The sequence below is a fragment of the Nothoprocta perdicaria genome, unplaced genomic scaffold (assembly GCF_003342845.1).
Source record: "Nothoprocta perdicaria isolate Ctin4 unplaced genomic scaffold, notPer1 scaffold_2, whole genome shotgun sequence".
NCBI classification, from domain to species: domain Eukaryota; kingdom Metazoa; phylum Chordata; class Aves; order Tinamiformes; family Tinamidae; genus Nothoprocta; species Nothoprocta perdicaria.
In genome coordinates, this window is record NW_020455204.1 from 4,112,399 (window position 1) to 4,138,092 (window position 25,694).

The 25,694-nt window shown below is 45.2% G+C and overlaps 1 protein-coding gene across 3 annotated transcripts in view; it reads right to left on the reverse strand.

The window, feature by feature from the left end:
- The window catches only part of FBRSL1 (fibrosin like 1), a 460,961-nt gene that overhangs the window by 1,892 nt on the left and 433,375 nt on the right, over positions 1 to 25,694 (reverse strand). For 2 of the 3 annotated variants that reach the window (XM_026037566.1, XM_026037563.1), the window contains 12 exons: positions 24,275 to 24,671; positions 22,572 to 22,825; positions 18,209 to 18,444; positions 16,101 to 16,151; positions 15,064 to 15,159; positions 11,604 to 11,675; positions 10,986 to 11,024; positions 10,011 to 10,082; positions 8,552 to 8,684; positions 4,874 to 4,951; positions 2,964 to 3,047; positions 1,713 to 1,953 (listed from right to left, as the gene is read on the reverse strand). In XM_026037566.1, coding sequence (XP_025893351.1) covers positions 1,713 to 1,953; positions 2,964 to 3,047; positions 4,874 to 4,951; positions 8,552 to 8,684; positions 10,011 to 10,082; positions 10,986 to 11,024; positions 11,604 to 11,675; positions 15,064 to 15,159; positions 16,101 to 16,151; positions 18,209 to 18,444; positions 22,572 to 22,825; positions 24,275 to 24,671 — 1,753 coding nt within the window. The remainder of the gene's footprint in view (positions 1 to 1,712; positions 1,954 to 2,963; positions 3,048 to 4,873; positions 4,952 to 8,551; positions 8,685 to 10,010; positions 10,083 to 10,985; positions 11,025 to 11,603; positions 11,676 to 15,063; positions 15,160 to 16,100; positions 16,152 to 18,208; positions 18,445 to 22,571; positions 22,826 to 24,274; positions 24,672 to 25,694) is intronic. The other variant, XM_026037565.1, reaches the window with a different exon arrangement.

Below are 25,694 nucleotides of genomic sequence, written 5' to 3' on the forward strand. Positions count from 1 at the left end.
AACCCAGGCTCCTTTCCTAAAGCAGACTTCAGTTACTGTTGCTTGGGTGTGACAGGGATGCAGACACACAAATCAGAATGGTTCTGGAAGCCAACAGCAATGTATGCAGGTCTTCCATGAGACATTCTCACTGCCTGTAACAGCCATAGCATAACACTTATTGTCCTACGCAGCTGCAGGAGGGTTTGTTACGGTCAGTTTTGGCAGCTAAGCCAGACACAAAAGGAGGAAAATCCCTGGGCAGGCCATAAAGCTGAGTGATTGGTCTTAGTTTCAAGAGGGTCTGCTCTGTGGAACAAGGGCTTGGATGACAGTGTCCATTGTTTAAAATGATAGGCATGAAACCAAAACCCGAGTTTCTAGCTGCACCTCTATCTGTGGGCAAGTCTATTAGATTCAGTTACTCCCACCTCTTTCAAAGGGGAACAAATAACACTCACTCTTTAAAAGCACTTTGCAGGCTCTTAAGTTAGAGATACTTTAAATGCCTATTATGATGGCTGATTGAGAGAACTGTACTATTCAGCTGAGAAATTTGGTATTCGAGTTTTATGCTGGGTTTTCTTTTGTGAGCCAAAATATCACAGTGCTGAAAAACAGAAGTGCTTTGGGCAGTTTTGTGAGTATTTATTCCTTACAATCACATTTATCAACACAGACTTCTCTAATGGTGGAAGTCCTGACTGTTGGCAGTTTGTTAAAACCACCTCTAAACAGGAACGCTGAGGACAGTTTAAGCTGAATTAATAAATATGTAATAGAGATGTAAACCCCTGCGTGAACACCTGTGACAGTGAAATAGCCTAGGTTTGCAAATAAATTAAGCTAAAGCCAACAACTGAACTTCCTATCCAATGACAATCCATACTAAGGTATCATATAATCTAATATTTAATAGAAAGAGAATTTTTGGTCTATGGCTTCTATGTCTTATTGTTCACAGGCACGGCCTAAATAGCTCATTAAAACACTCTAGGCAAACTATGAAATGCCCATCACTAGTCAAACACACACATTTAAGTCTTGCAGGCTGTTATTGCCTACAAAGAAGTACCCTGTTGGAGACAACCAAGCTCTGAAATATAAAGAGCTATACAGCTTGCAAATCATATAGCTGGAAACTAATGAAGTACCTATAGCCCAGGTGATACAGTTCTGCCATCATTAATAAGGGCTTGTCTGCACTTACACTTTTGAAATCAAGTTCATCAATGGATTCATGCTCGGTGATGCAGACAGAGGAATTTGCATTTTTACCTCATTATTGTCCAGCTAACATTTGATTTCATAGGAGTATCTGTACCTTACTGGGAATGGTGACTGTCTGCAAAGGACCCGTCACAATTCCACCTTCACAATTTTGGAATATTTGGCACTTGTAAAGGAGGCTGCTGAGAACATCCAAGAATACTCTGAAAATTTAGTGACAAGCTCATTTCCTTGGCCTGCGGCTTTTCCTCAGCTTATTAGCAGGGACTGAAGCACAGGCTTACAATATTTCCAGAGAGGACGAATTCTAAAAGGCAGGGGTTTGCTTTTGGTACCAATACCTGTGCTTATCTGAGGGACAWGCGTGCCTGCTACTTCAAAGGGAAACAGTGCTTTTCTTTGAAGATGATTTTAGTATCAGCATTGAAGGTGGAAGAAAAGCTRGAAAATATACAGAGGAAAAACAGGTCTAGAGGAGACTGCTCAGGGCACGTGGCACTTACCGTTCTTTGTCTCTGTCATCTTTACTCAGAGAGAGATCCCTCTTCTCGGGTTCGCGCTCCCGCTCTCTGTCTCTGTCGTGGTTTGTCACTGAGGAGCTCCGCTCCGAATCTGTTGGCTTYGGCCATTGTGGTGGTGTTGGGAAGGATGGTGGGGTCCGATGGAGTCTATTCCATGGCTCATGGGGATTATTAAAATTCTGCAGGTTTGGGCCATCTTTGTGAGTAAAAATGTTGTTGTGAGCTAGAATAACGGGGGGAAGGAAGCATTAAAAATAATTCAAACCACACAATTCCATTTATATTTTGCACTATGCTAATTACAACCAGAATTGCCCTTTCGAGACTTTAAGCTAATGGTGTGGGGAGCTCCTAGCAGGTGGCAAGAGACACCTCCAACAGTGGCTGAAAGATCYACCAGCTCTTTCTAAGACTACTCGTGGAGGAAGCTTTAAGTACACAGCTATATAACTCAAGAGATGACTAAAAACACCCAGCTTCTCTTGTCCCCCCACCCCAAAAAGGGTTCCAGCACAAAAGCAATGCTCTTCAACTCCCCTCACTGGCAGAAACTTGAGCGGTTGTAGGTTGAAGCTGAAACAATCAGCTGCCTGCAGCTGAACTTTAAGGGATGTTTTTGTTAAAGAAATCAGACCATTTGGTGGTACGAATGTGTGTGTGTATAAAAAGCAGAGCTTGGCTGTAGGCTTTTTAGAACAGTCACTTGATTCTCCTCCATCAATTTTCAACTGATTCCTGTTGCACCACGGGATGCAAGAGCACGCTCTCTTACTTGCGGCTCTCGAGCATGCCTTGCCTACAAGTAACGTGTTTTTAAAGTAAATCATTTTAGACAGGTAATTTAAACTTCAGACAATGGTTACAGAGAAAGTCTACACAGTGATTTAAGAGAAATATCAATAGCTGTTTCACTGTGTATCTTTGCTGTTGAAGGCTGCTACTTCACATGCCCATAGGGTAGCAGAGCGCAGTCTCCCAGCTCTAGCACCTCTAGGAACACACAAGGTAGCAATCTCCAGCAGTGAAGAGACACAGAGCACGGCTATCGATACGTGTGACATGCAGAAAAGCTCCCACCGCAGAGACCTGGAAATCTTAGGTGCAGTGTTTTCAGATAGGAGAATGGAGGTTAGGAAACAAACTTCTTGAAAAACTACCACCAGCTGCTGTAAATATTAGCATGTGGCTTTTCTGGAAGGGATGTTTGTCTGCAGTAACCCAGCCAGTACTTACTCAGAGCATGACTGCCTAATCCTCCAAAGGCATTGCTGCCTAAGTTCCCAAGGCCGCTGAAGGTGCTTGACCTGCTAAATGGATCTGGAAAGGCAAACAGGGATTTAGCAGGCATTTAGCCAAGAATGTTGGAGAATGAAACGCACCCCTCCCCTTCTTAACAGTCTGAATCCAAGTAGGATTAGGCCAGACTTTAAGCTGATCCTTCTCATTGCAAGGTTCTTTGCACAGAAAATTCCCAGCATGTTAAAATGGAGAAGGGATTCAGTGCTCACTCTGCAAACAGGTGCTGTAATAAACTTTTGTATGCCAGTCAGAGGGGAGCTAGAAATTAAGGTCTAATAGCTGAAATTAAGGTRGCTGCTGCTGAACTATAACTCTTATTCCTCATCAGGAGTAGCAACAGTAGAAGCATTGCAATTGCCTTGAACAAACCACCTCAGCAGGGTCCTCGGTCAGCATATTGAGGGAATATATCGTTTCACAGTTGTTTTTGTGTACAACTTTCTGCCCTCTGTATAATGGTAGGTCAAGATAGTCCAAAAGTAATTGCTATGGACATACATCCTAGAAACACCAACTGGCCTGTGGGCCTATTTGTGCTGAAATCTTCTCCAACAATAGCTTATGGTGGAGAAAATGATAGCTTATCATTTAGGTGGAAGAAATGATAGTGTGGTCTTAGCTGCTACGACAAGGAGATGGGAGGTCTGTATCCTTTGAGGCAGAATATGAATCTTAGCTTTTCTGGTCGAGCAACCAACTATTTGGTTTATGCTAACTGTCTTTATAAGTCTTGTCTTTTTTATTATTTTTTTTTTCTTATAGGTATCATCATCAGAAGAGGTCCCACTCTGAGCAGATATAGCCTAACTTAGGTCTCTGCACTGCAGAGATGGTTATGCATTAAAATATACCAGTATACTCACATTTCTTTTCCTACCAGTGATCAGTGAACAGCTTCCCATTCTGCTTTTTGACTGTCCCTTTAAAATCTTTAAGTTGTCATATAAGCAACAGGAGGTGAAGCACTCTCTGCTTCCTCACAGATATCCTTATATYGAAAATATCAAGGCAAACAATGCAAATCACTTGCATTTTTAAGCAAACAGCTATTTGTTTATTTACTTTTAAAATAGTTGTTGCCTCTCCACTTGGATAGGAGGTAGTTGAGTGACTGTGTAGAGGTAGAGTTGACTTTGACTGAATGTTCAGGAATTCATGTAAAAATGGGTGCTTGCAACAGAAGAAAGAAGTCTACTGGGTCACATGGCATGTTCCATTTACCGATTGGRTGAATGTTACTAAAACATTAATCAACAGAGCTTCAACTTTAATTGGCAATGAGCTGCTTGTGAGCTTTGTGAAGGAGGAAATTTGAGAAAATCTGGCTCTACTTACTGCCAATTAGAAACAGAAAGACAGGCAAAATGTGCAGAATAGCTATTTGCCAGGAACTGTTCACTGAAGTTAAAAAAAGAACTTAACCAAGAACTTAGACAGGTGGAAAAAGGTAGGGGAGGAGCCCATTTTAAACCATGGTACCCTTGAAATAAAATTTCYACTGTTTCCCTGAGCACATTCAGCAGCAGAGAAGGGCTCTACAGCTAAGATTTCTGCTTGTGTGAGGTCCCCCACTGGTGATGGGCTTGACCATTATGAATTGCCCTCTTTCCTAGCAGCAAAGGAGTTTCCTAATTCTGCTGCATCCCCTTGGGATGTAGAGATCTGTTGGGAGATGTGCTGGGAAACGTGGTGTGGGTGGGAGAGCTTCCCAGTTAGCTTCTGRATCCTGAGAGAGCTGAAGCCTTTTKTTCTGCTACAGCTAGAGTGCCTCAGGCAGAACTGAGCCGGAGAGCCAGGAAGGCACCAGAGGTACAAAGGTGAAGGCAGCGTTTACTTCCACTTACCTGCCAAGTGGTTAGTAGGCAGGAAACTGCTGTGATGAGGTGAAGGACCAAACGGGGTGGTGGCTGGATGTGTCGCACCTGGGAGAACAAGTTCCCCTGTTAGTTCAGTCGCGGGTAACTCGCTCATACACAGTGGTCTTATCAGCAAATTCAAGAACTGGACACAAAGGCAGAGGACAGACTGAAGCAAACAAAGGAGGGAGATAAGTCCAACCTCAGCTCAGTGAGCTACAGGCAGAATTTCTCTAAATGCTCTTTAAAGTGGTTTGTCAGGGCTAGGAGGCAGGAGACCTTGCACTGAATGTTGCCACTCACCTGTACTAATGAGGAAGTTAATCTCTTTGTTTGGCATTATCATTCATTACTCTGTGTTTACAAGGAAAAGGGTCACTCTAGGTTATGGGCCCAGACAGACAGGGCTATGAAGTGACTGATTAGAGCAGTTAATGACAGACACACAGGGAGCATCAATCATGCCTCTCCCGTGAGATCTCCATCTACACTCTCACATCTGTCTGTGCATCCACAGACTCCCTCGTGTTTTTGCTTCTTTCCTAGACACTGCTCATTGCCATGGTATCRCACCATCTTGCTGGGAATTAACATTACTGCTTAACACACTGAATTGCATTAGGTTGAGACAAAGGGGAAGAATGGGCTGGAACAAGCTACTTTGTCCTGTATTTCAGGTTGACCAGGTTTATGCTCAGATGGGCTCCAGAAGGGAAAACCTGTGCAGAAAACAGGAGTCTTACTTCCCCTGAGGGCAGACACACATTGAACTGAATAGGCTTGTAAACACATCACAGGCAAAGCACTAGAGTCACCTCTGCAGGGACACATGGCCTGACTCACACAGGCCTTGCAAATGAGTGAGCCTGAGGAATCCAGGAATCTGGCTGTGCTTGGGGCTGGCACCGCGCACTAAGCTCAGTCCAGACACCTTCAGGATGCACCTGAAGACGAGTTCTGAAGATCTATGTTTTGGATGTAAGCACCAAAATGTTTCCTGTCTCCAGTGTTACACTGACTAGACAGGCTGCAAATGTCTGGAATGCAAATGCCCTTTTGAGGCCTTCTCCATGMTAATGTTTCTGCTGCTGCAGACAAAGCAGGATTAACAACAACTGTAACTTCTCCATGCTGCCTTAATGTAACTGCAATTTCTTGTTCCCTTGCAGAAAGCAAGGCCTGCCACACATACACTTTAAACAAACCGTCCCATTTTGTTAGAAACTAATAATACCAGGCAATGACAGAGGCAGCACTTTCCTGAAGACAGGCTAATTCATGTGCAAAATAGACCAAAACCTAAATAAAGCCTTTGGATGTCACTTTTCAGTACTCTTCTCCTTGCATACTTTGAAAATGTACTTTGTTGTAAAGAATTAATTGTGCTTGTGACTGGGGAAGAACCTGAGCAACAAGCAGCAGCCATGCAGGGCATAAAGTGGGCTCCAGTCCCACTCCAGCTCACTGCAGAGGCAATGGCTTCTGTGGCCAGGATTTATGGGGAAAGGAAATATTTCCCCCTTCAGATCCACACCTGGCTCTGTTCACAAGGCAAAATCATCAGCCCTAGCCAAGCAGGACACCTGAGGGATGTAGTGCAATGTAAGGTCACAGCGAAAGCTGAGGAAACAGAGGGAAGAAATCAATGTACACAGGAGGAAGAGCAACCAAGCTTCCCTCTGAGAGAAGCAGGATTTTGCCCAAGCTGGGCTTGGCTCTGGTCAGCTGGGCCTGCCTCAGAGACAAGGCTCAGTAACAGAAGGTCACGGTAAAACGTCCTGATGTGTCCAGAATACAAACAGACCATAAAGCCGGAGAGGGAGAGAGCTACAAGTCGCTCACCAACCCGGGCACCACAAACCTAAGCAGCCAGAAAATGAGTTAAGGAAACTTAAGAGCAACTACAGCAACGAAACCCTGAGTTATCTGTAAACATTCTGACGGCTCCAATGCTCCAAGACGGATGGAGACTGTCATCTTTCTAATCCTTTAAGATTTCAGGAGGTGTATAATGGATGGGAGATTTCTTTAGAGGAGACGGCTTACAAACTCAACTACACAGGCCGATAATAAAAAATCCTCTGGAGAAGGCCAGGAGTAGCATTGCAGGCTGTCAGGTAGTTATTAAATATAGCGTCTGCCAGGCAGCTCAACATCCGTCCTGAAGACAGGTGGCCCTAAGATAACTTATGTCTCCCACAGTAACCAGGCACTGCAGCAGAACCAATGATTCACATCAGCCACAAGCTTGCTCGATAAGGTGAAAAGAATGCCTCAGATATTGCAGAGTATGAGATTTATTCATCTATGTGTTACTGCTGCAATGTTTGTTCACTTTGATAGCACTCTTTACCTAGATTTACTGTGTGATGGCTCTTGAGATTAATATACTCACAGGCCAGTTGCTGGAAGGATATCTATCTTCAGCAAAGGCAAAAATTGCTATTAATTTGCTTTCTTGAACAAATCTATCTCATACTATTTCCCCTCTTGCTTTTAGGAACAGAGAAGGAGACCCCGCTTGCATCTTCAAAAGTTCAAGATACCACCTGGACTGGGGCTTGATTCAACAGCCTGGTTTTACCTCTTATAGGATACCATGTTCAATAGTAAAACCACACGTGAAATAAGACTCTTGCAATGAGAACACAGGACAGACCAAAAAYGGTGAAAGCAAACAGCTGCAGTATGGTGGCCCCTACTATCTAAGTATCTTAACAGGCACAAAAACACAGGGCAGCATCCTACAATACACACATATTATCAATACCAGTTATCTATGATGGAAACTTCCATCTATGCTTAAGAATTTCCATCTAGAGATAAGGACTGAAACACGGGACTGGGTCAATAGTGGAGTTCCTGAAGGCAATCTGATACCTGCACTTAAGGCTCAGATCTCACCGAGGTTTCAGCTTSATTCTAATCTATCAGCTTTCTGTCAGGTTTGAGACAAAAACTGTAACATTTCTATCTAACCTCAGCCATTTCAGCAGGGTTGAATCGAGGCTGAACATGACCGTGTCTACAGTTTTGAGTTAGAATGAGAAAGCAGTAATTATTTCTTCAATATACTGAAAAGCAATTGATCAATGTAAATCATAGTTCTTTTTTTTTAATTCAATGTGACATTTTAAGCTTTAGAGGTGTGAAACAGAGGGGGATTTTACATTTAGAAAAYAGCTTTCACAAATACATTTTCTGTGATATTTGTCAACATTTGTTGACATTTTTATTTTACAATAACCCACACTTTCTGAAAACAGAAATGTGGTGAGTGGAGGAGCTGAGAACAACAACATGGCAAATAAAAAGGGAAGAAAGAAGCCGGTGCCATTTCCAGTCCTGTGCAATGGAAACATTTTGAAGCTTTTTGTCAAAATTGCTTTATAAAATCCCTCTCTAGCCTATTAGCCAGGCACATAAAGACCAGCTGCACAGACACACTGTTGAGGATCAGTGACACTCAGAGGAATCTGCATTAGAGGCGGCAGACAGAGCAGAGCGCAGTGGCTCATCTCTTCTAACAGCCCAGTTCAGATGAGTTCCTAGTGTTTCCACATCCCTGTGTAGCAATCTTGCCTCCTTCAATTACACAGCTGTGGAGACACACATTAAATACACTGGCTGTTTTCTTTTCTGTGAGAAATGATGATCCTGCCTTACCTGTGGTTGAAAAGAGCGGCCTGGCGAGATCCTGTGGGTAATGGAAGCCTGGAAACACCCCAGGGGCGGGAGGTCTGCTGAACAGGTCGAGTTTACCACCTATCTCTAGCTTGTGGGGATCCAGCTGCATTTGCTGTCAAACGACACAAAAGTAATCTCATTATAMATTTCYTTTTATTTATTTATATATTTATTTTTCCTAATGGGAGAAAAAGAGAGAGCGAGTTCAGGCTCACTCCTGCTTAGTACTGCCAGGGAGAGTTAGTGAGAGTGACAGCAGTGCCTCTGCTCACGTAGCACCGTCAGCCTCTGACAGCATCTGTGAGGCCATTTCGCTCCACAGCCCCTCAGCTGCCTCCTCATGCACATGAATGAGGCCTGAAGTGAGCCCGCAGCCCCTCTGCGCGCCGGCACCGTGATACACTGAGCGCGCTGCACCCCGGCATCAGTCGGCAGCCTCTGCCTGACAAAAACATTCTGCAGGCTGAAAGCTGACGACACAAGCCTGGAGAGTTGGATGACGGACTCGTCTGTTCTGCTGCTCCARTTTGGAAAGAGATCTTCCCAGGCTATGCCTTTCCTAGAGCTAGTGTGGCTCGGGATGAAGACAGGGCGAGCAGAATGAAGAAAACTGACTATGAGTCTCTTCCAAAGGCTATTTTTATCCTGCCCCTAAAGAGGCCAGCGCCGTCAAACTGAGGAACTGGGCCTAAGTTGACAATGTAAAAGTCTCTTGATAAGCACGCAGTGTAAAGACGATGCACTTATTTACTAAAAAAAGGGACATACACTATAATCGTAGTGCACTACTTAAGTAAAAAGAGCTTTTTATTAAAGGCACAAAAAAATTATAGCAGGAGCTCTAAAAAAAAATCACTATGGCAGTCATGTTATCTGCTGTTCTGCCTAGTACAGGGAGCCTGGAGTGTGTAATAGTACGTGGTGTCCCTACACCTTGTTACTATTAGAGTTTTAAATACCCTCCCTCTGCCCCCCATCAGCACTACAATGCAGCAGGCCCAACMACCTCTGACACAGTAACTATCATTCTACTCGCCTGCTCTGCTGTTTTTAAAAGGTTCCTCACCACACTGGTCATTTCCTTCTGAATAGGATAACACTCCATATTCCACAGGGGGTACTAATACAGAAGGGAAATGACATTAAACATGTACGCTTTGTAAAAAACTACATTTGGGGCAAAATTACCTTTCCTCTCCCTTTCTTCTCTTCCTCTGGTTGTATACTTAATATCTATGCTCATTTTGCTGCCCTTCAACACAACTCCTTTGCCCTCAGACAAATTTTACACTTGCTACAATAAACATTGAGAGATTGAAAGTGCTAGTTAACCAATACAGGCAAACTTGAGAATCACCACCAGTAACTACTTTCTGCTCACTAGTCTCTAAAATATAAGCTGCAAGCCAACAGAGTTGGCTTTGGTCCATGGACGTACCTTTATCTTCTGCTGGTGATGGTAGATCTGCCAGGCAATCTGTACGTGAACCGCACACCACTTTCCGGGTTTCTGTAATGGAAAGTACAGGAATTCAGATTAATTGATATGCAATTCAGATTGATATGTTCACAATCTACATCAAATAGGCTGTTTCATTTCCTTTACTGTTGAACAGATAGTTAAGCAATGAGAACAGCTGATTACTAAAACGGCACAGTATCTCATCAACTTTTTTTTTTAAATACTGCAACTAATGATGTTTAAATTAAGAAGGGACRTTAAATTAAGAAGGAAACAAACAGGAAGAATGTGGGATGTACAGAATCCTCCTTATCTCATGGAGACCTGAGATCCCCACTTTCTTCATTCTTATGTGGGCATCTCTGTATAATAAATGGCAGCAAAGAACACTATGACTTGCTTAAAGAAGAGCAACTTATGGCTGACAGTGGTTTATCAAAAGACTCCTGCAGCACTGGGTCTGCAGCCAGGTCACACGTGGTTAACACAACTACCTGCATTTGATGAAAAAAGGGTATGGACAAACAATCAACAGCCTAGGAAGTGCCACAACCAAGTGAGTGACTGTTCTTCAGCCAAACTCTGGTACTGACTTCAATGTGTTTTCACGGCACCTTAGGAACACAAATGAAACACGCTGTCCTAAGTCACCGTGAATTTGATAACTTGTGAATGTCTGTCCACGCTCACAGTCATTTATTTCTGTGACCTTCGCTTCATACTGTGGACTATTAATGCACATAAATGGATGCAAAAAAGGTTGAGATTTAACCTGAATGTTATTAATCAGAAGCAGCTAAGAGCTAACTATGACATTTTGCTTTAAATAAAGGATGAGGCTGAATTTTTCTACTGGGCATGTTAAATTTCAAAAACACACGAACATTTAAAAAAATATATAAATATATATATATGTATATGTATGTATAAATAGAAAAATCCCCCACAAACCTTACTTACTCTTACTGGAGGCCTGTAAGGGTCTGACACCTATGGAAAAGAAGTAGAAATAAAACAATCAGCCTTTCTAAAACTAGCCAATATACAGAAAGGTGGGGAACTTCCTTCCTCTGAACAAGTAAAAGCATTTATAAAGCAATGTTCCAGAGAAGTCCCCTGAGACACAGGAAACCCAAAAGGCTTAAGGGAGGCTTAAAACTTCTTTTTCATTCCTTGCACTAAACTGAGCAGAATTTTATGATAAACAAAGCAGTTTCATGCCAGCAACTGAACAGTGCCAGTGCTTTTCTGAACCTCATAATCATTCTGAAATGGAGTGTGTAAAACCCACTACTCTCCAAGCAGTGCTTAGGGGAAAGACCCCAAAGGGGCTTCCTGCCCCATTTCCCTTCCATTTTGTTTAAACAAGTCAATTAAACCCCTTGTATTCACACGTTGGTGGAGGATACTGTTGTCCCACCAGAAAAAGAAATGCGTGTCCTGACCGCACATTCAAAGTCCGAACGAGCCAGTTTTCTCCTCAAATGCTCTCTCCTTTCCCTATAAGCTATCACTGTACTCCCTGCAACTCCAGACAAGCTCAAAGAAAGGTTATTTATCATTGCCTACCCCCGGAGTCTTCTGCAGAAGGGTGTGGTGGACTGTGCCTGGTCTACCTGCTACATCAATAGGGTTTGAAGTCTGAAAGACAAGAGCAGAGCGTGAGTAATGCTGTGTGATACCAGYGGTACATTTAACATCGCTATCTGATGTTAATGGCATTAATTAGTCCGTGTTTGTACTGTGCTTTGAACACGCATATTGCTACATTAGTGCTAAATGTTATCTCTTACCGACAGCCAACAGCATTTAACCACTGTGTCATCTATTATTATTTAGTAGCAGTAACAGTATTACAGCAGCACCTCTAAGCCCCAGTTGAAATCACAATCCCATTGTGCTCGGCATGTGTAAATGGATGGGAAGAGACAGGCCCTGCCTCCCAAAGCTGTTCTTTAGATAAAACAGGCAGAGAGCAGGAAAGGAAACAAGAGAAGGGGACTGATTCTCCCCGTGTTTCAGGCAGCAGTTGGTATCAGAGCCAGGAACAGAGCATCTCAGGTGTTCCTGTCTAATATTCCAACTATTGGACCGCGGCCCCTCTCTGACTGGGGCTAGGCAATACAACAGTTAAAACAGCAACAGTCCATCTATTTGGTTTGACAAGGCACAATGAGAAACCTTAGAAGGTGCTTGTGGGTCTTTTATAGCTTTGCATTGTTTATCCCATCATTTTCCAGCAAGAATTAAACACCTCATTGAATGAATCCCTGATCCTCCTCCTCCTCCGGATCCCACCTGTTGCCCTCTTCTCGCTGATCCCCAAGAACTCATTCGTTTGCTCATTCTGGAAGTCATCAGTCTCCCACTCATGGTGCAATTGCACCTGGTGCTGCTAAACAGCTGAGTGCAAAGGGGTTAAACCCAATTCCCCAATCGATTATTTCACTTGTATTTTGGCCCAAATTGCTACAGATTGCAAACAGTCACACTGCACGAGGAATGAGTGAAACCATGGGCGTGGGGGGAAAAGATTGGTTAAATTTGTCTAAGGCTACATAACTTCCAGATTCATTAAAAGGAGCATTCCCACGTACGTGGGTAAGTCAACAACCTCCCCAGGCAGATCTGTGCTCTCAGGGCCTGACAGCTGAGGTATATATAAGGTGGCAAATAAGTTACAGCTATCATGCAGACAAGACTCTTAAGATCACAACATGTTAATGGCATGGTGTCATCCTGTCCGCGTATTCCCCGGAGGAAGATGTAAATGCTTCCTCTGGCAAAGCAAACCCAACACTCCTGACCTTTTCAAGTTCTTCGCTTGTGAGAAATGGCCTTTGGGAAACTCACTGAGCAGTTCACCGTCAGCCGGGATTTATGTGCGGTGGATTTACACACACAGCTGGAGGCAAGGGACAYGGCAAGGGGAAAACAAAACCGGGACCTCTGCTTTGGAAGGCAACGAGTGCGGGATTGAGCGTGCCAAAACCAAATCACTGGGTGTGCAGCAATTATGGAGGCTTTACTCAAACGGCCTGGGAGGGAGGCGGAATGGAAAATGGTGCAGCGATAATGGCTGGAGTGGCTGTGCCCAGCAGCTCAGCTCTGTCTCCTCTAAGAAAATGGAAAATAATGTGCCCAAGTGGRGGCAGATCCATTTTGCAACTTCTTTATTTTTGGAGGTTAGATTCCATGTCAATACTGCACTGCCTAGAGCTGGAGTGGTGTTAGTGATTAACCATGGTACCAAAGTGAGGCCGTGTGATGTTCAACCTCAAACTAGCAACTGTTCTATAAATGTATCATTAAAAATAAATTAAAAGCTGGCTATATCGTGGCACTTAGAACTGTTGAAAAATGCAAGAAGTCTGTGATTGCTTTTTCTTTCTTGCTGTGTAACTGTTTCTCTTTGGTCTAATGTTTTTTWACAGTGAGATGGTAACTATAAGGCACTGTAATGAAGGTGGAAACTAAAAGAGCACCCTACCAGTGCATCAGAAGCTCCTCATTAACAGCAGCCTTATAGCAAAACTCAGCCCTATTTCAATGCAAGCAAAATTTTGCCAGTTCCACCTTATTTGTGCAGCTCCTTTTCTTGTGAAGAAGAGCTGAGATCTTGACAACCTGAGGTCTGCAGGGACCTCCTGGCATTCTTCGCAAGAACGGCAACAATTAACTTTGGCAGACAGACTCCATCAAGAAACATCTACACTCTGTCCCTTCTGCTCCCTCTGCTTAGATGTAGCTGTTATTTCTCCATGCCTGTATCCATTACATGCAGAATTCTTGTGGAAAAAAAAAGCCCTTTTGAAGACTTTGCTCCTTGCAGTGTGTCTAGAAAATAAAAATCTGAGGTACTTGATGGGCGCTGAGGAAATATTCCAGGTTTCATTTAAAAAATGGAATTAAGTGGAGGGGTTGTATGAGGGCCTTATTTGCAGTTGTGTTTAATTACTGACTTCCATGGATGTCAGCAGGACTGCTAGGTAAGTACACAGCCCTATGTAGTGTGGCTACAGAAACGACTTCCAAAGGCAAACAGAAAAAAAATGGGTAGAGTGCTGGTTCCTAAAGACTTCAAACACAGCAGCAGAGTTCTATGGCGACACAGTTTGACATAAGGAAATTTAAGAGCATGTAAGGAAGCCAAACACATCCTTACAAAACACTCCTTACAAACGGAGTAAATGCTCAATTTAAGAAAAAAATGCCGCCTATCTATTGTGTTTGGATGTATTTAATACTTTTCACATGTTTTAAGATATTTAATAAAATGAGTACATTTGAGAGCAGAAAAAAAAAGAAAGTGCACGCTGCAGAATTCACTGAAAACATGGTTATCATGGCAACATTTCCAAAYGCCAATCAGTGCTACTTGTAATGATATGTTGCAGTTGCAGAGCACCTTTCAAACACACTAACTCAAAGGAGCTCGCAGGCATTAATCAGCCCTTATAAAATCCACCGCAGGGTAATTTCATAGATGAGGATGCTGAGGAACAGAAGATTTAAGCAACTTGCCCAAGGTCAGACAGTGTTGGAGCTAGGGATAAAAATTCAGCTCCTTCTAACTACTCWACCCACATAAAATAGTTTCTCCCTATTGTTCCCACATTTGTACAGTAGATATCTCATTTTTACTGGGAGTAAACGTAATATATCTTTTRCAATTCAATTTATTCATTTATAACATGATTTGGGACTCATCTGTCTATATTAGCTGCAAATATTTCAATCAAATAATGCATTTGCCTGTATGCATCTCCTCCAGTTTCAGCTGACCTCCCAAGTGAACCCTCATGTCTTTTTCCCCATGAACAGCYTCTAGTGCCAAGAGAAAATGTGCATTAAAGTGTTGGCTGCTCTGTGCAGAGSATGCTCACAGATCTGGGGGGGCGATCGCTTCCAACCCTGTGTTCCACTTCTGCTAGTTAAATCATGTGCTATAAAATCACCAGAGACACAACTCTGAATACAGTTTCTCTCCCGGCAAAAGAACAAAGCCTGCAGAAGAAGAAGTTTGTACCTTCGGTTGAAATGCTCCCTGAAGTGACCCAAAGGGACCTGAATGTGGAAGCATGGGTGGCATTCCAGGCATTGCTGGAGGATAGGTTGGAAAGAACTACAAAAGAAAAAGAGATGCTTATGTCACAGGACAACTTGAACAATAATGGAGCTAGGTGCCCCGCTTGGCACCGACAAAAATAGTACTGGGTCAAATGACTGCCACAGCGAAGATATACACTAAATTTGCAGTTTTTTTTTTTTTTAGAGCAAAGCCAAAACTTGGAAAAATGTGCTCATCTGATGAATTTTCCTGATAATGCATTTTCCTTGAAAATAACTAACCACGTGTGCCTTTAGGATTGGTGGAACTATTGTGGGAAGCACAGAGCATTCACCATTCTTAGAGGAATTGGAGTAATTTGGTTTTGGGTTCGTTTTGGGTTAACTGTGCAGTTTTCTGCAGTAGCAAACAGATCAATCCTGATTTGAAATGTGACCTGCTTTCACATTCAAAGCAAAAAAAGAACCACAAGATGCTGTACTGCACACTAACTACAGGCAACATGCATACCACCTTGTAGTTGTGTGGGTTAAGTTTTGCTTAGGCCTCTCCTGAGCACATACAGCAGTTCTATAGGTCCCAGAACATATAGTTTTTTGTGCACTGGAGCATTTCGGAGCACGAGGAAGAAACCACCAGTGTGACTGACTCCTGTGACCTGAGCAAAATCTTGTGAAAGAGCCATGCACTCCGGGCTGCTGCACTGTGAGAAGCACCAGCTGCAAAGATCCTGCGGTGACTTAGCAATTCCTGCGCATTCTCTGCCATCCCAGGCACAGCAGAACAGAGCCACAGCAAAAATGCAGGGGACAAAGGGTTTTTTGGGGAAAAAAAAAAAAAGCCCAAAGAAAATGTTCTATCTTAAAAAAATAAAATTGAGACTGAAAAAGAGCTTTAGGAATGAACCGAAACACTACCCAACAATTCGAAACAAGCAAAAGAAGTGCAAGCAGAACCRGTAACAAAGACACCACCTAGAAACGTTAAGCACTCACGTTGGAATGTCGAAAGTAAGGGTTGTCTAATTTGGGAGCGTACTTGTCAAACTGGAAAGAAAAGAGAGAAAAAAAAGGAAACAGGTGAGTATGTTTTCCTTAGCACAGGACACAGCAGGCTTTCAACACAGACAAATAATCATGGCCCATCTGTACAACATTTAACACAGCAGATCTGACTCTGTAGTCGGTATTTGTCCATGAGGGAGCTAACTGAATTCCCGGTGCAAGCAGAGGTGGGAAGCTCGAGGCCCCCAGCTTGCTCTGGGTGTTATCCAGCCTTGCCGCAGGCTACCCTGGCTCAACTAGACCACAGACCAGAAGGTGGAGAAAGCCACAGCTTCTGACATGGGGCAATGAATATCTGCTCTCCGCTTCCCAGGATCCTGAAGAGGCAGGATCTTMTTTTGGAAGGGGCTTAATGGCTTTAGATGCACAAATCTCTCTTCTAAAAGAGAGTGCTCCCCAGGGAAAAGGCAACTCAACCTTTTCCTTTCACGCATGGGGTTTTAACACCTTCACACATGCAGTCTGTGAGCCCTACTTATTTTTATTGCCATTTGTCCTGTACCACCTTGGAAGCAAAACCAAAGCATGTATACATTGCATTTTAGAACAATCTGTATATTCTGTTGGGCAGGAAGGAGAGGGGAAGTGGGTAGGGAAGGGAATTCTAGGATCCCACCAAAAGCTGCTTGTTTGGCAAGTCAGCTGCCATTGCACACTCCTCTGTGTGCAGCAGAGTGGATTTGTAATTTCATTAATTACAGTTATTACTGGAGCCATGTCCCCTCCAGTGTAAATACCATAAATTACTAAACACATGCAGCTGTAAATTTCAGCGCTCTTCTCTGGTGCTGGGATTAACAGACCTGATCTAGTGGAATACAAGGCGACGTGAGCGGACTCTAACAAAAGAGCCTCACAAGCTGTTTTTGCTATGACGGCGGCCGTCAACAGGGCGCGGGCGGGAGGCAGGGAGCTCGTAGCRGCATCAGGTATCGGGATTCTTAAATAACACAGCGGGGTTCTGAGAAGAATTTCAAGGTTGTTTTCCACAGAGCAAGGAAAGAGGGGAAGGTGTTCACACATGAGTACACTGAGCAAACACCTGGGGCTGGGCCTGGGGTGGATGCCATTACTTCGATTGTTTCGCTGCTAAGCAGATTACAACCCCGCAACGTCATCAGGCAATCAACAATGGGAAAGAGAAGTGTCGAAATACTATTTTCCTTGAGGTCTCGGTTGTTCTTCCCAAACGCTGCTTTTACTGTTAACTCTCTGCTTTTGCTAATCCCAGCAGAAAAGCACTGTTTTGATACAGTGTGAAACTGAGAAGAGGGGAAAAAAAAGCTGAATCTTGTTCTTTCAACCCAACAAAATAATTGCCAGAAATGGGGAATGAGCGCGTTTTCAAGCCCTGACAAAATCCATTTGCGCCAGATCTCTAACAATTTTCTAACAGCTGCAGCAAGGCCCCATTGTGTTACCAGCAACTTCAATGAAAAGACRCTACAGCATATTACACGGCCGGGAGGATGTCTCCCTCAAGAAGAACCAGCCACACACAAATTAGCGCTCGTTGATGTAATCAAATCATAAATGCCAAAATCAATATAGATTTGGGAATTAGGAGGAAGAGGGACAAAACTCTAATGGAACAGAACAGATCCTGTATTCTGGTGAGAGCTCCCAGCAAGCGAGTTCAATATGTCCCGGAACAGACGAGTGGTGGCCCAGGAACCCACGAGGGGTCTGTGCTTTGTGCCGGAGGTCTCCCAATTTTGTGGTGCCCTTGTTTGTGTGATTTGGTGTGTCATGGCATTGAGCTGGTGTGGCTCTGAGGAGGGGGTGACTGGAATATGCCGAAGAACACACACAAAAAATAGAGAGGCTCGGGGGGATTGTGGAGATGGCATCGGCTCGGGGGAAGCCGTAGCCTCGGTGTGGTGGCTGTGGATGGAGAGGGGGTCCCTCAGGAGTGCAGGGTCTGTCTCTCCGGGCCCCTGTCCAAGGACAAGGACCGCATGCCTGTCTGAAATGAAGAGGACTGCTTTTTGACAGAGTGGGTTATGCTTTTTGACCAGAGACGCTCTACTTATCCTCACATTTTGGGCTGGGGTACGCACCATGGGAGGTGCAGAGGGCGGCATGAGCGGCGTCTGGGGCAAGCTGGATGGAAAAGGAGTGAATGTGTGCTGGTGGGTGTGTTGGTGCTGATGCGTGTGTTGGTGCTGGTGAAACTCCGCTCTCAGCAGCGGCACCGGGCCAAGTGAGGCAGCGGCCCGGTCCGAACTCTGAACCAAAAACCGGTTGTTCAGCTCTTGCCTGAGCAGTTCGTGATCTAGAGGAGAGAGAGAGAGAAAAAAAAAAGACACAGAGGCCCGTGGGCCCGTGAGTTCCACAAAGACGGAGGAGAAAGAGTCAATATTCACCTGGCATTCCCTGTTTCGGCAGGTCATGCTGTGGTGGTTTTCTACGTGAGGACTCATTGGTGGAGGTAAGAGAGAGGCCTGTGACAAAGTACCAATCAGAATCCCCGAATGAGGCTGGCAATACATGATTGGTTGGTTGAATGATATCAACAGGCTGGTATCTAAAGGCAAGAGAGAACACCATGAGTCATCACAGCAGAAAACATCGCGGGGCGGCCGCGCGCGCCCCCCGCGCCGAGCCCGGCCCGGCTGAGCCGAGCCCAGCCGAGCCCAGCGCGCCCCCCGCCCGCCCCGCGGCCCCCGGCCCGCACGGCTCTGGGGACGGTTTCTATCCYGGCGCGAGCACGAGGCCGGGAAGCCGGCAGTGCCCCGGGGAGGAGCGGCTCCGTGGGGAGCGGCGCGACTCACCTGCCGCCGGTGACCTGCGGGACGAGCGCACTGCAATCGTGCCGCGACCCACGCACGTGCTGCGCTTCAGCGGTCACAGGCTTAACAGGCCGGGTCTACTGTGCAATGGGGCTGGCCAGGAGCTGTCCGCTCAGCCTGGCGGTGTTTGCAGGGCCTTCCCATGCCACGGGCACGTCCCTCCCTCCCTTTCTAATGATCACTGGGACATAYGCACACTGCGACCAGGAATATCTGTCCTACAAATTCTCAGGGCTTTTACAAATAGCGTTTTTTTGAGATTTTGAGTTTGAAGGCTAATCAATCCTTTCCTCACTTTCTAAGAGGCTGTAGTTGTCGGGTTTTGTCCCCTTCCAGAGGCCATTTCCTCCTATGAGGAGGCAGTAGTAGAGGGAAGAGGAGGAACACTGCAGTGGTTCAGGATCCCATGAAGGTTGCAACCACACAGAAATAAACACTCTTAGCRTATGACACAGGGCCTCTCCTCTGCACCTTCCTCTGGCAGCACCAAATTATGTCAAATTCAACTACTCTTAAGGTGCTGCAAGACACACGCGTGCATTTTACAGATGATCTGGCTGAGAGTAACAGGAGYAAATGTTCACTTCCCCAGGAATCCCTGCCAGTATCCCTTAAAACCTCCTGTAATTTTGCCTAAGAATTACTAAATGGAATTGGCATCCAACACATTAGATGCTTTCTGACCCGAGTGCAACCTGGGGTACCAGATGCTGTTGACATACATCCACGCCTGATCGACCTTCTTTGCTATTGAACTCTCTCAAATCTCAAAGTTCCTCCTTTTTCACTGTAACTGCCCTTTTAAAATGCAAAAAGAAATAAAAGAAAGGCCAAAGAATGGCTGTACTTTGAAGTTTTAGTTTAAAATGCACAAGCATTTCTTGCACTAATGTTTTTAGAGCAGCATTAGAAATGTTTAAATGACTCCTTTTTAGAAGGGAAATGGTTAAGATCTTTAAAAATAAGCCCTGATTTGAAATTTCAAGGCCTCTAGTAGCACTTAGAACTCTTCATCACACTGAAAGTCACTTTTGGAAGCAAATTTGGGAAGCCCAGGTCATTAGCCTTTGAGTTACAATGCACTGCTAAAAGCACATATTGTGGATTGCCACAATCCACATAATAATTAGCACTAACACATGGACAGAAATGGTGAGCACAAAGTACATATACTTGTGCATTAAAGGCTAAGGCACTGCACCAAAAGGCTCTATAATGAATTTTTCAGGAGCGGGCAAACAAACAAAAAATAGACTGAAAGCACTTAGCACCAACACCTAATATCTAYGGAAAATGAGTTCAGTTTCCGATGTGTGTGTGCTTGTGCAAGTGTTTATGCATTTAGATCTGGCATGCCTTAAGGAAACTGAATCCTTCCGTTCGCATCAAGATAATCCCCTCTTTTGTTTTTTTGCAGGGTGAGATAAAGTGAGCAGGCAGTTTTAAGTGCTCTGATAGCCCATTTCTTCAAGAGACTTGAAGTCAGACTGGTGGATTTGCAGCTGCCTTCAGCCCTTAACTCTGTGCCACAAACATTTCTGTTGATGTTGCAAGATAGCTTCACATTCAGAAGAGGAGACACAAAGATGGGCCTATTGCCTGGGTGTCATATACAGGAGCAAGCCTTGGTGCCCCTCAGTGCAGCAGCCCATAGGAGGGCTGCAGGCTTTTGGTTCCCAAAGGAAGAGATGCTACTAAAGGAACATTCTTGTTATTCAGAGACCTCAGTTATTGGCATCAGCGAATGCWGTATCTTTGAGCTCTGCTTCTGCTCTTGGGAACACGGACAAAAGTGCCTTTAAAGGAAGAACACTTTTTCTTCCAAAGGAGGAGGAGAAAAACAAGACGAATAAAAGGAGACCTCAAAAGGCCATACCCTCTCCTGAGTGCCTCTCCTAAGCTGGTGCTTTTATTGAGAGCACATGTGCACTCAAACAGCACAGCCAGGATTACGCTGCTAGCAGCAGTTGGATCCCAGCTCTCCAGGGTTCCTCAGCAATATTGTTTGCTTTTAAGAAACTTATGTGAATGACAACAGAAGCTCCTGGCTATGCAGCGCGCTCTGTATTGATTTTATGATGTGTCAGTTTGCAGGCATTTCATATAATGCAGACAAGAGGCATTTCACTGTCTGCAAGATTAGACACCCAGACCTTTTGCTCCACTAACTCAGGCCTCTCCTGCTTCAACGGCAGGAGAAATCCTTTTAGTAGCAGCAAGACTTTTACCGTTTCCTGGCAAGCTGCTGAATGTGAATAGGTCACTTGATCTTGCACCTCCTGAAGTTAATGGTAAAAACACACTTGCTTTCAGTGCCTGCAATATCATGCTTTTAGTGAGCACATTGCTATTTCCTTTCGCGCTGCTTTCAACGTCTCCATCACAGTAGTTCTTTGCCTTAAACAGGGGAAGCAATGAATAGCTCCCCCACAGTGCTGCCAACATCTTCCCAGCCATGTGGTTGAAATTCTAGATAGTGCCAGGCCCCGTGAAAGCCAGCAGCTTTGGCCTATGTGGTCCTGCTTCTGGCTAGGAGCCCACAGCACTTTTTTTTTTTGGTCTATCATCATTCTGAAAGCTCACTTTGGACCAATTCACTTTTTTTTCTTTCCTTTAAAGGAGCAGTTCTAAATAATGGGACATTATTTAGCTCCCAGAAGCAAAAAGGGGACGCAAGGTCATCAGAATTTTCAGCAGCAAATCTGCCCTCTCCTTTAACTGGCTTTGGAGGAAACAGAAGGGTACATTTTTTACAGAATGCTTGTCCTGTTTAATCCCTGCTGAGTTAGTTGCAGAGTCAAATGCCAGATCAAAAGGAGGCCCCAGCAAGAGAAAGTTGCAGGGAAGTCTCCAGCTGCCAGGGTCTCTTCTAGGAACAGCTGTAGGCTAATGGATAAGCCATAAAAACGGCATTTAGGGCAGACGTGACAATAGAATGGGGACTAGCATGAACAAAGGAAACTTTCTAAAAGGATGCAAAGATAATAAGGGCTGAGCAGCAGAGCTTGTCAGCTGAGCTGTCCCTGCCTCCTACAGAAGGGCCAAGCAGCCGTGGACATTCAGGGAGCATGTGCTCCTKCAGGGAGGCAGGATCCCGCTCTGCCGGCAGGATGTGCTGCTTGCTGAAGGATCAGCCCAGCGGAAAGCCCTGGGGGGAGCTTCTCACCTGCCCTTCAACTAGAGTGGCTCTCTGAGCCCATCAGAAGCAGCTTCAGGTCAGTTCTAATAGCAGCAGCTTCATTAGAGGGAGGAGAACGAAGGGCAGAATGGCTAATGGGACATCAGTGCTGTGTTGATCTAAACAAGTCTGAGGACTGCGGAGTACCACACTGACCGACTCACACCCCCAAAAGGAGAGGTTTATTATTTTAGAGTTCATTTTGAAGACTTCCTATAGGAAGCTCAGTGCTGTGCCTATATCTGAATCTCTTGTCCAGAGAAACACATCCAGGTCTCACACCTTTCCACTAATACTCCTACAACTCTAGCACACGTTGCCTGGGGGGATGTATGCGTCACTCTGTTTTAGCTGCCTGTCAGCCAGCCCATCTCTCAACACCCTCCAGTGCATGCATGTGCCACCAGCCTCGGAAGAAAGAGGGGCACCTACCCGCAGGGTGACCTGGTATCACGAGGCTGTTGGTAGGTAACGCTGGTGGAGGTGGCAGCGTGGGTGGGGTGGCAAACATGGCCGGATGGTGCTGGTGTTGGGTCTGCGATCTGAGAGAGAAGTGCGAGGTAGCAAGATTAGAGATGGAGAGGGGCAGGGCTGGGCCGGAGGAATGGTGCGGCGGGATCTGCGGAGACAGCGGGAGGTGCTTCGGGAGGCTGATGCTCGTTGCACTGCTCGCACTGCTGCTCCGGCTGCAGAGACACAGGGCAGGGAAGGAGGGGAGAGAAAAAGCGCCTGTTATAACACACATCAACACACACTATCAGAAACAACAAGGCTACACAATATTGATCTTCCCAAGCTTACGCTTATTTATTTATTTAGGTTGGGAGTGAAGACAGCAACAGATTTTAATGAACTTCCCCTGCAGGAAGAGGCAAGGGTTTGGGTTCCTTTTGATACCTGAGTGGGCTGCAATTCTCAGAGCTGTCTGTGAGCTACTGATGAAGGCCGCAGAGGCAGGTGGATTTTGCACCTTTATTTAGCCTCTGACGAGCCTGCAAAGGCCATGTGTGCCCTTGTGATCACAAGATGCAATTACTGCAATTCCTTTTTCTGTTGCTCTGGGTGGAGCAAACTGCGTAGTGTAAGTGACTTTGGGACCAATTTACCTCTGCTATGCCCGCTGTGTAATATTCAGGAAAGCAAGCAAACCCACACCATTTAATATAATATTTTCATAATAAAGGTATTATCACTGCATTTATTTTTATTTACTGTAATTCCCACAATATCAGTATTTGTCACTATCTGATATATCTTGAATAGTTTAAAAGATATAATATTTTGTGTCTCATGATACCATGATATACACACTCGYTGCCTATTTTGACCCTTCAGCAGCTATGTACATGGTTTTTTAGTTTAGTTTTCTGATCTTGCTCAACTAATTAGTTCTGGTTTGAGAGASAAGGTGTGTTTTCACTACCAGCAAAAAGACTATATAGGGTCCAGTTGGTCCAAACTTTTTTAGTTCCAAACTATCCATGCTCCAAACTCTTTTTTTTTTCTAGAAACTCTCCATATCATTTTCATCCCTCCTACTTACTGGACAGAGACAGTTTAAAGGGCAAGGCCAAGCCTCCCACTAGACCTGAACATATAATAAATGTCAGACTGAGCAGATTTCAGTCTGCACAGGAGTCCCATTCTAAAGGGCACAGCATTTTCTAACACAGTTAGCCCTCTTCTGGTGCTAGTCCATCAATGAAATGGATAACCATGAACAAATCACCTGCACATTTTCAGTGTAAGACCACATGTGTATAAACATAGTGAAGTTATTCAAACTCAAACTACTTTGAATTTCTAAGGCCATCACCAGCCGGTTCTGACAGGACAGTGCACAACTCTAGCAAAAACTGCTCTAAAAGAACATTATCCCACAGTTATAGAAGTCTGAATCCCCAAAACGGAGCATTTATCACTGTGTCCAATGCAACTATCCAYCACTGCTGGGAAAGCCAGTGCAGTTGGCCCCAAAGATACAGTACCCAAAACATGGAACATCTCACCCAGAAAGCAAGTGTGCTCTTGACTTCCTTCCCCGCTACTTCCGTGCCTTTTGGAACAAGCTCTACCCAATAGTATAAAAACAGTATAAAAATAGTATAAAAGAGACAGATGTCCCTGTTGCCTACCTGATATTATTGAGTCCGTTGTGGCCCACCTGGTGATGCACTTGGTAGTTGAGAGGCGGAGGGATGTGGCTCTGAGGCTGGCTCCGAAGCTCAGGTATCAACTGAGGCTGAGACTGCGGCCGAGGTTGAGGTTGCGACTGCGGCCGCGGCTGCGGCTGAGGCGTGAGCCTTGGTGGTGCTGGTGCTGAAATCACGGGCTCCTTCTTCAACAGCGGGCTCGCTCTGGCGCTCGACGTGGGCGCTGAGGAAGTGGAAGTCACAACGGCAGCTACTGGCTGGGGGCTGGGGATAGGCAGGGCGAAGGGCACGTCGGTGCTCAGCTCCCGGCTCCGCTCTAGCCCAGACACCTTGGGGACATTGGCTGCTTTCGCTTCTGGCTTGTCATTCAAGGTGGGACCTTACAGAGGGAGAACAAAAAACACAAAGTGCGTGCTGAAAGGCCTGGGTTTGTCTCTGCATGGCAGAACGCATGCCTGAAAAACAACAAGTCGTGTTTCAGCTCGTGGAGCCCCGTGGGAGCCCTCCTGCTGCAGGATGCGTGTGTRCCTCTGTGCCTGTCCTCTGCTCTCCTCGACTGGTCAGTCCAGGGCACTTTGCTAGCATGCATGTGGAAGACTCAGTTGTCACCAAATGAATGCATACTGCAAAGAACATACCTCCAACTTCTACAGAGTCCCAAGGCTACATAYAGTAGGAGTGTGAACACGTCTCGAGTTACTGTAGCAGTGTTTCCTGCTCAGTTTAAGTTTTAAGGCTCAATAATAAATTTGTGAACATAAGCCGGGTCACTAAGTCATTTCATTTTTTCCGCAGTCATCCACAGTAATGTACACTATGTTTATGCTCTGCTGCAAGCTAAACATGCCATGACCCAAAAAGCAGCAGAAAGGGTTAAATGTCTAGAAAGGAAATAGGAAAAGGGAGGAAAAGAGGGAGACTTCAAATCCAGCAGTATCCAAAAGGCCAAAGACAAGCGAGAGGACCTACATGAACACGATTCAGTTCACAGCATCCCTTTCAATATCAGCAGTGTACAATTAACCACAAGCAAAGCAGTTCACGGGCTGTGAGAACTGGTGTTCACCCGTTTCATGTGCACACTGAGCTCCTCCATGACATTTCCTATCCAGCCTTTCACCATCCACAAGGATGTGCCGGGGGTTTGCTCCTTTCAAGCCGCCTTTCGCAGCCGTGCGGGCGATACCACCTACGCACACCAGCGCGCTCACAACAGCCGCGTGCGCAGATCCCCCTCGGAAATTTTCCCGCCTCATCAAAGGCCTCTGACGGTTCCTGGAGGAGGAGGTGTGGAAACAGCGGCGCGRGTTAATTCTGGCGCGGCAGCCGGCGAGCCGCCCCGCTCGCGCAGCCGCCGTCGCTGCTCACAGCGTTTCGGTGGCCTCGGGTGCCTTGAAAGGCA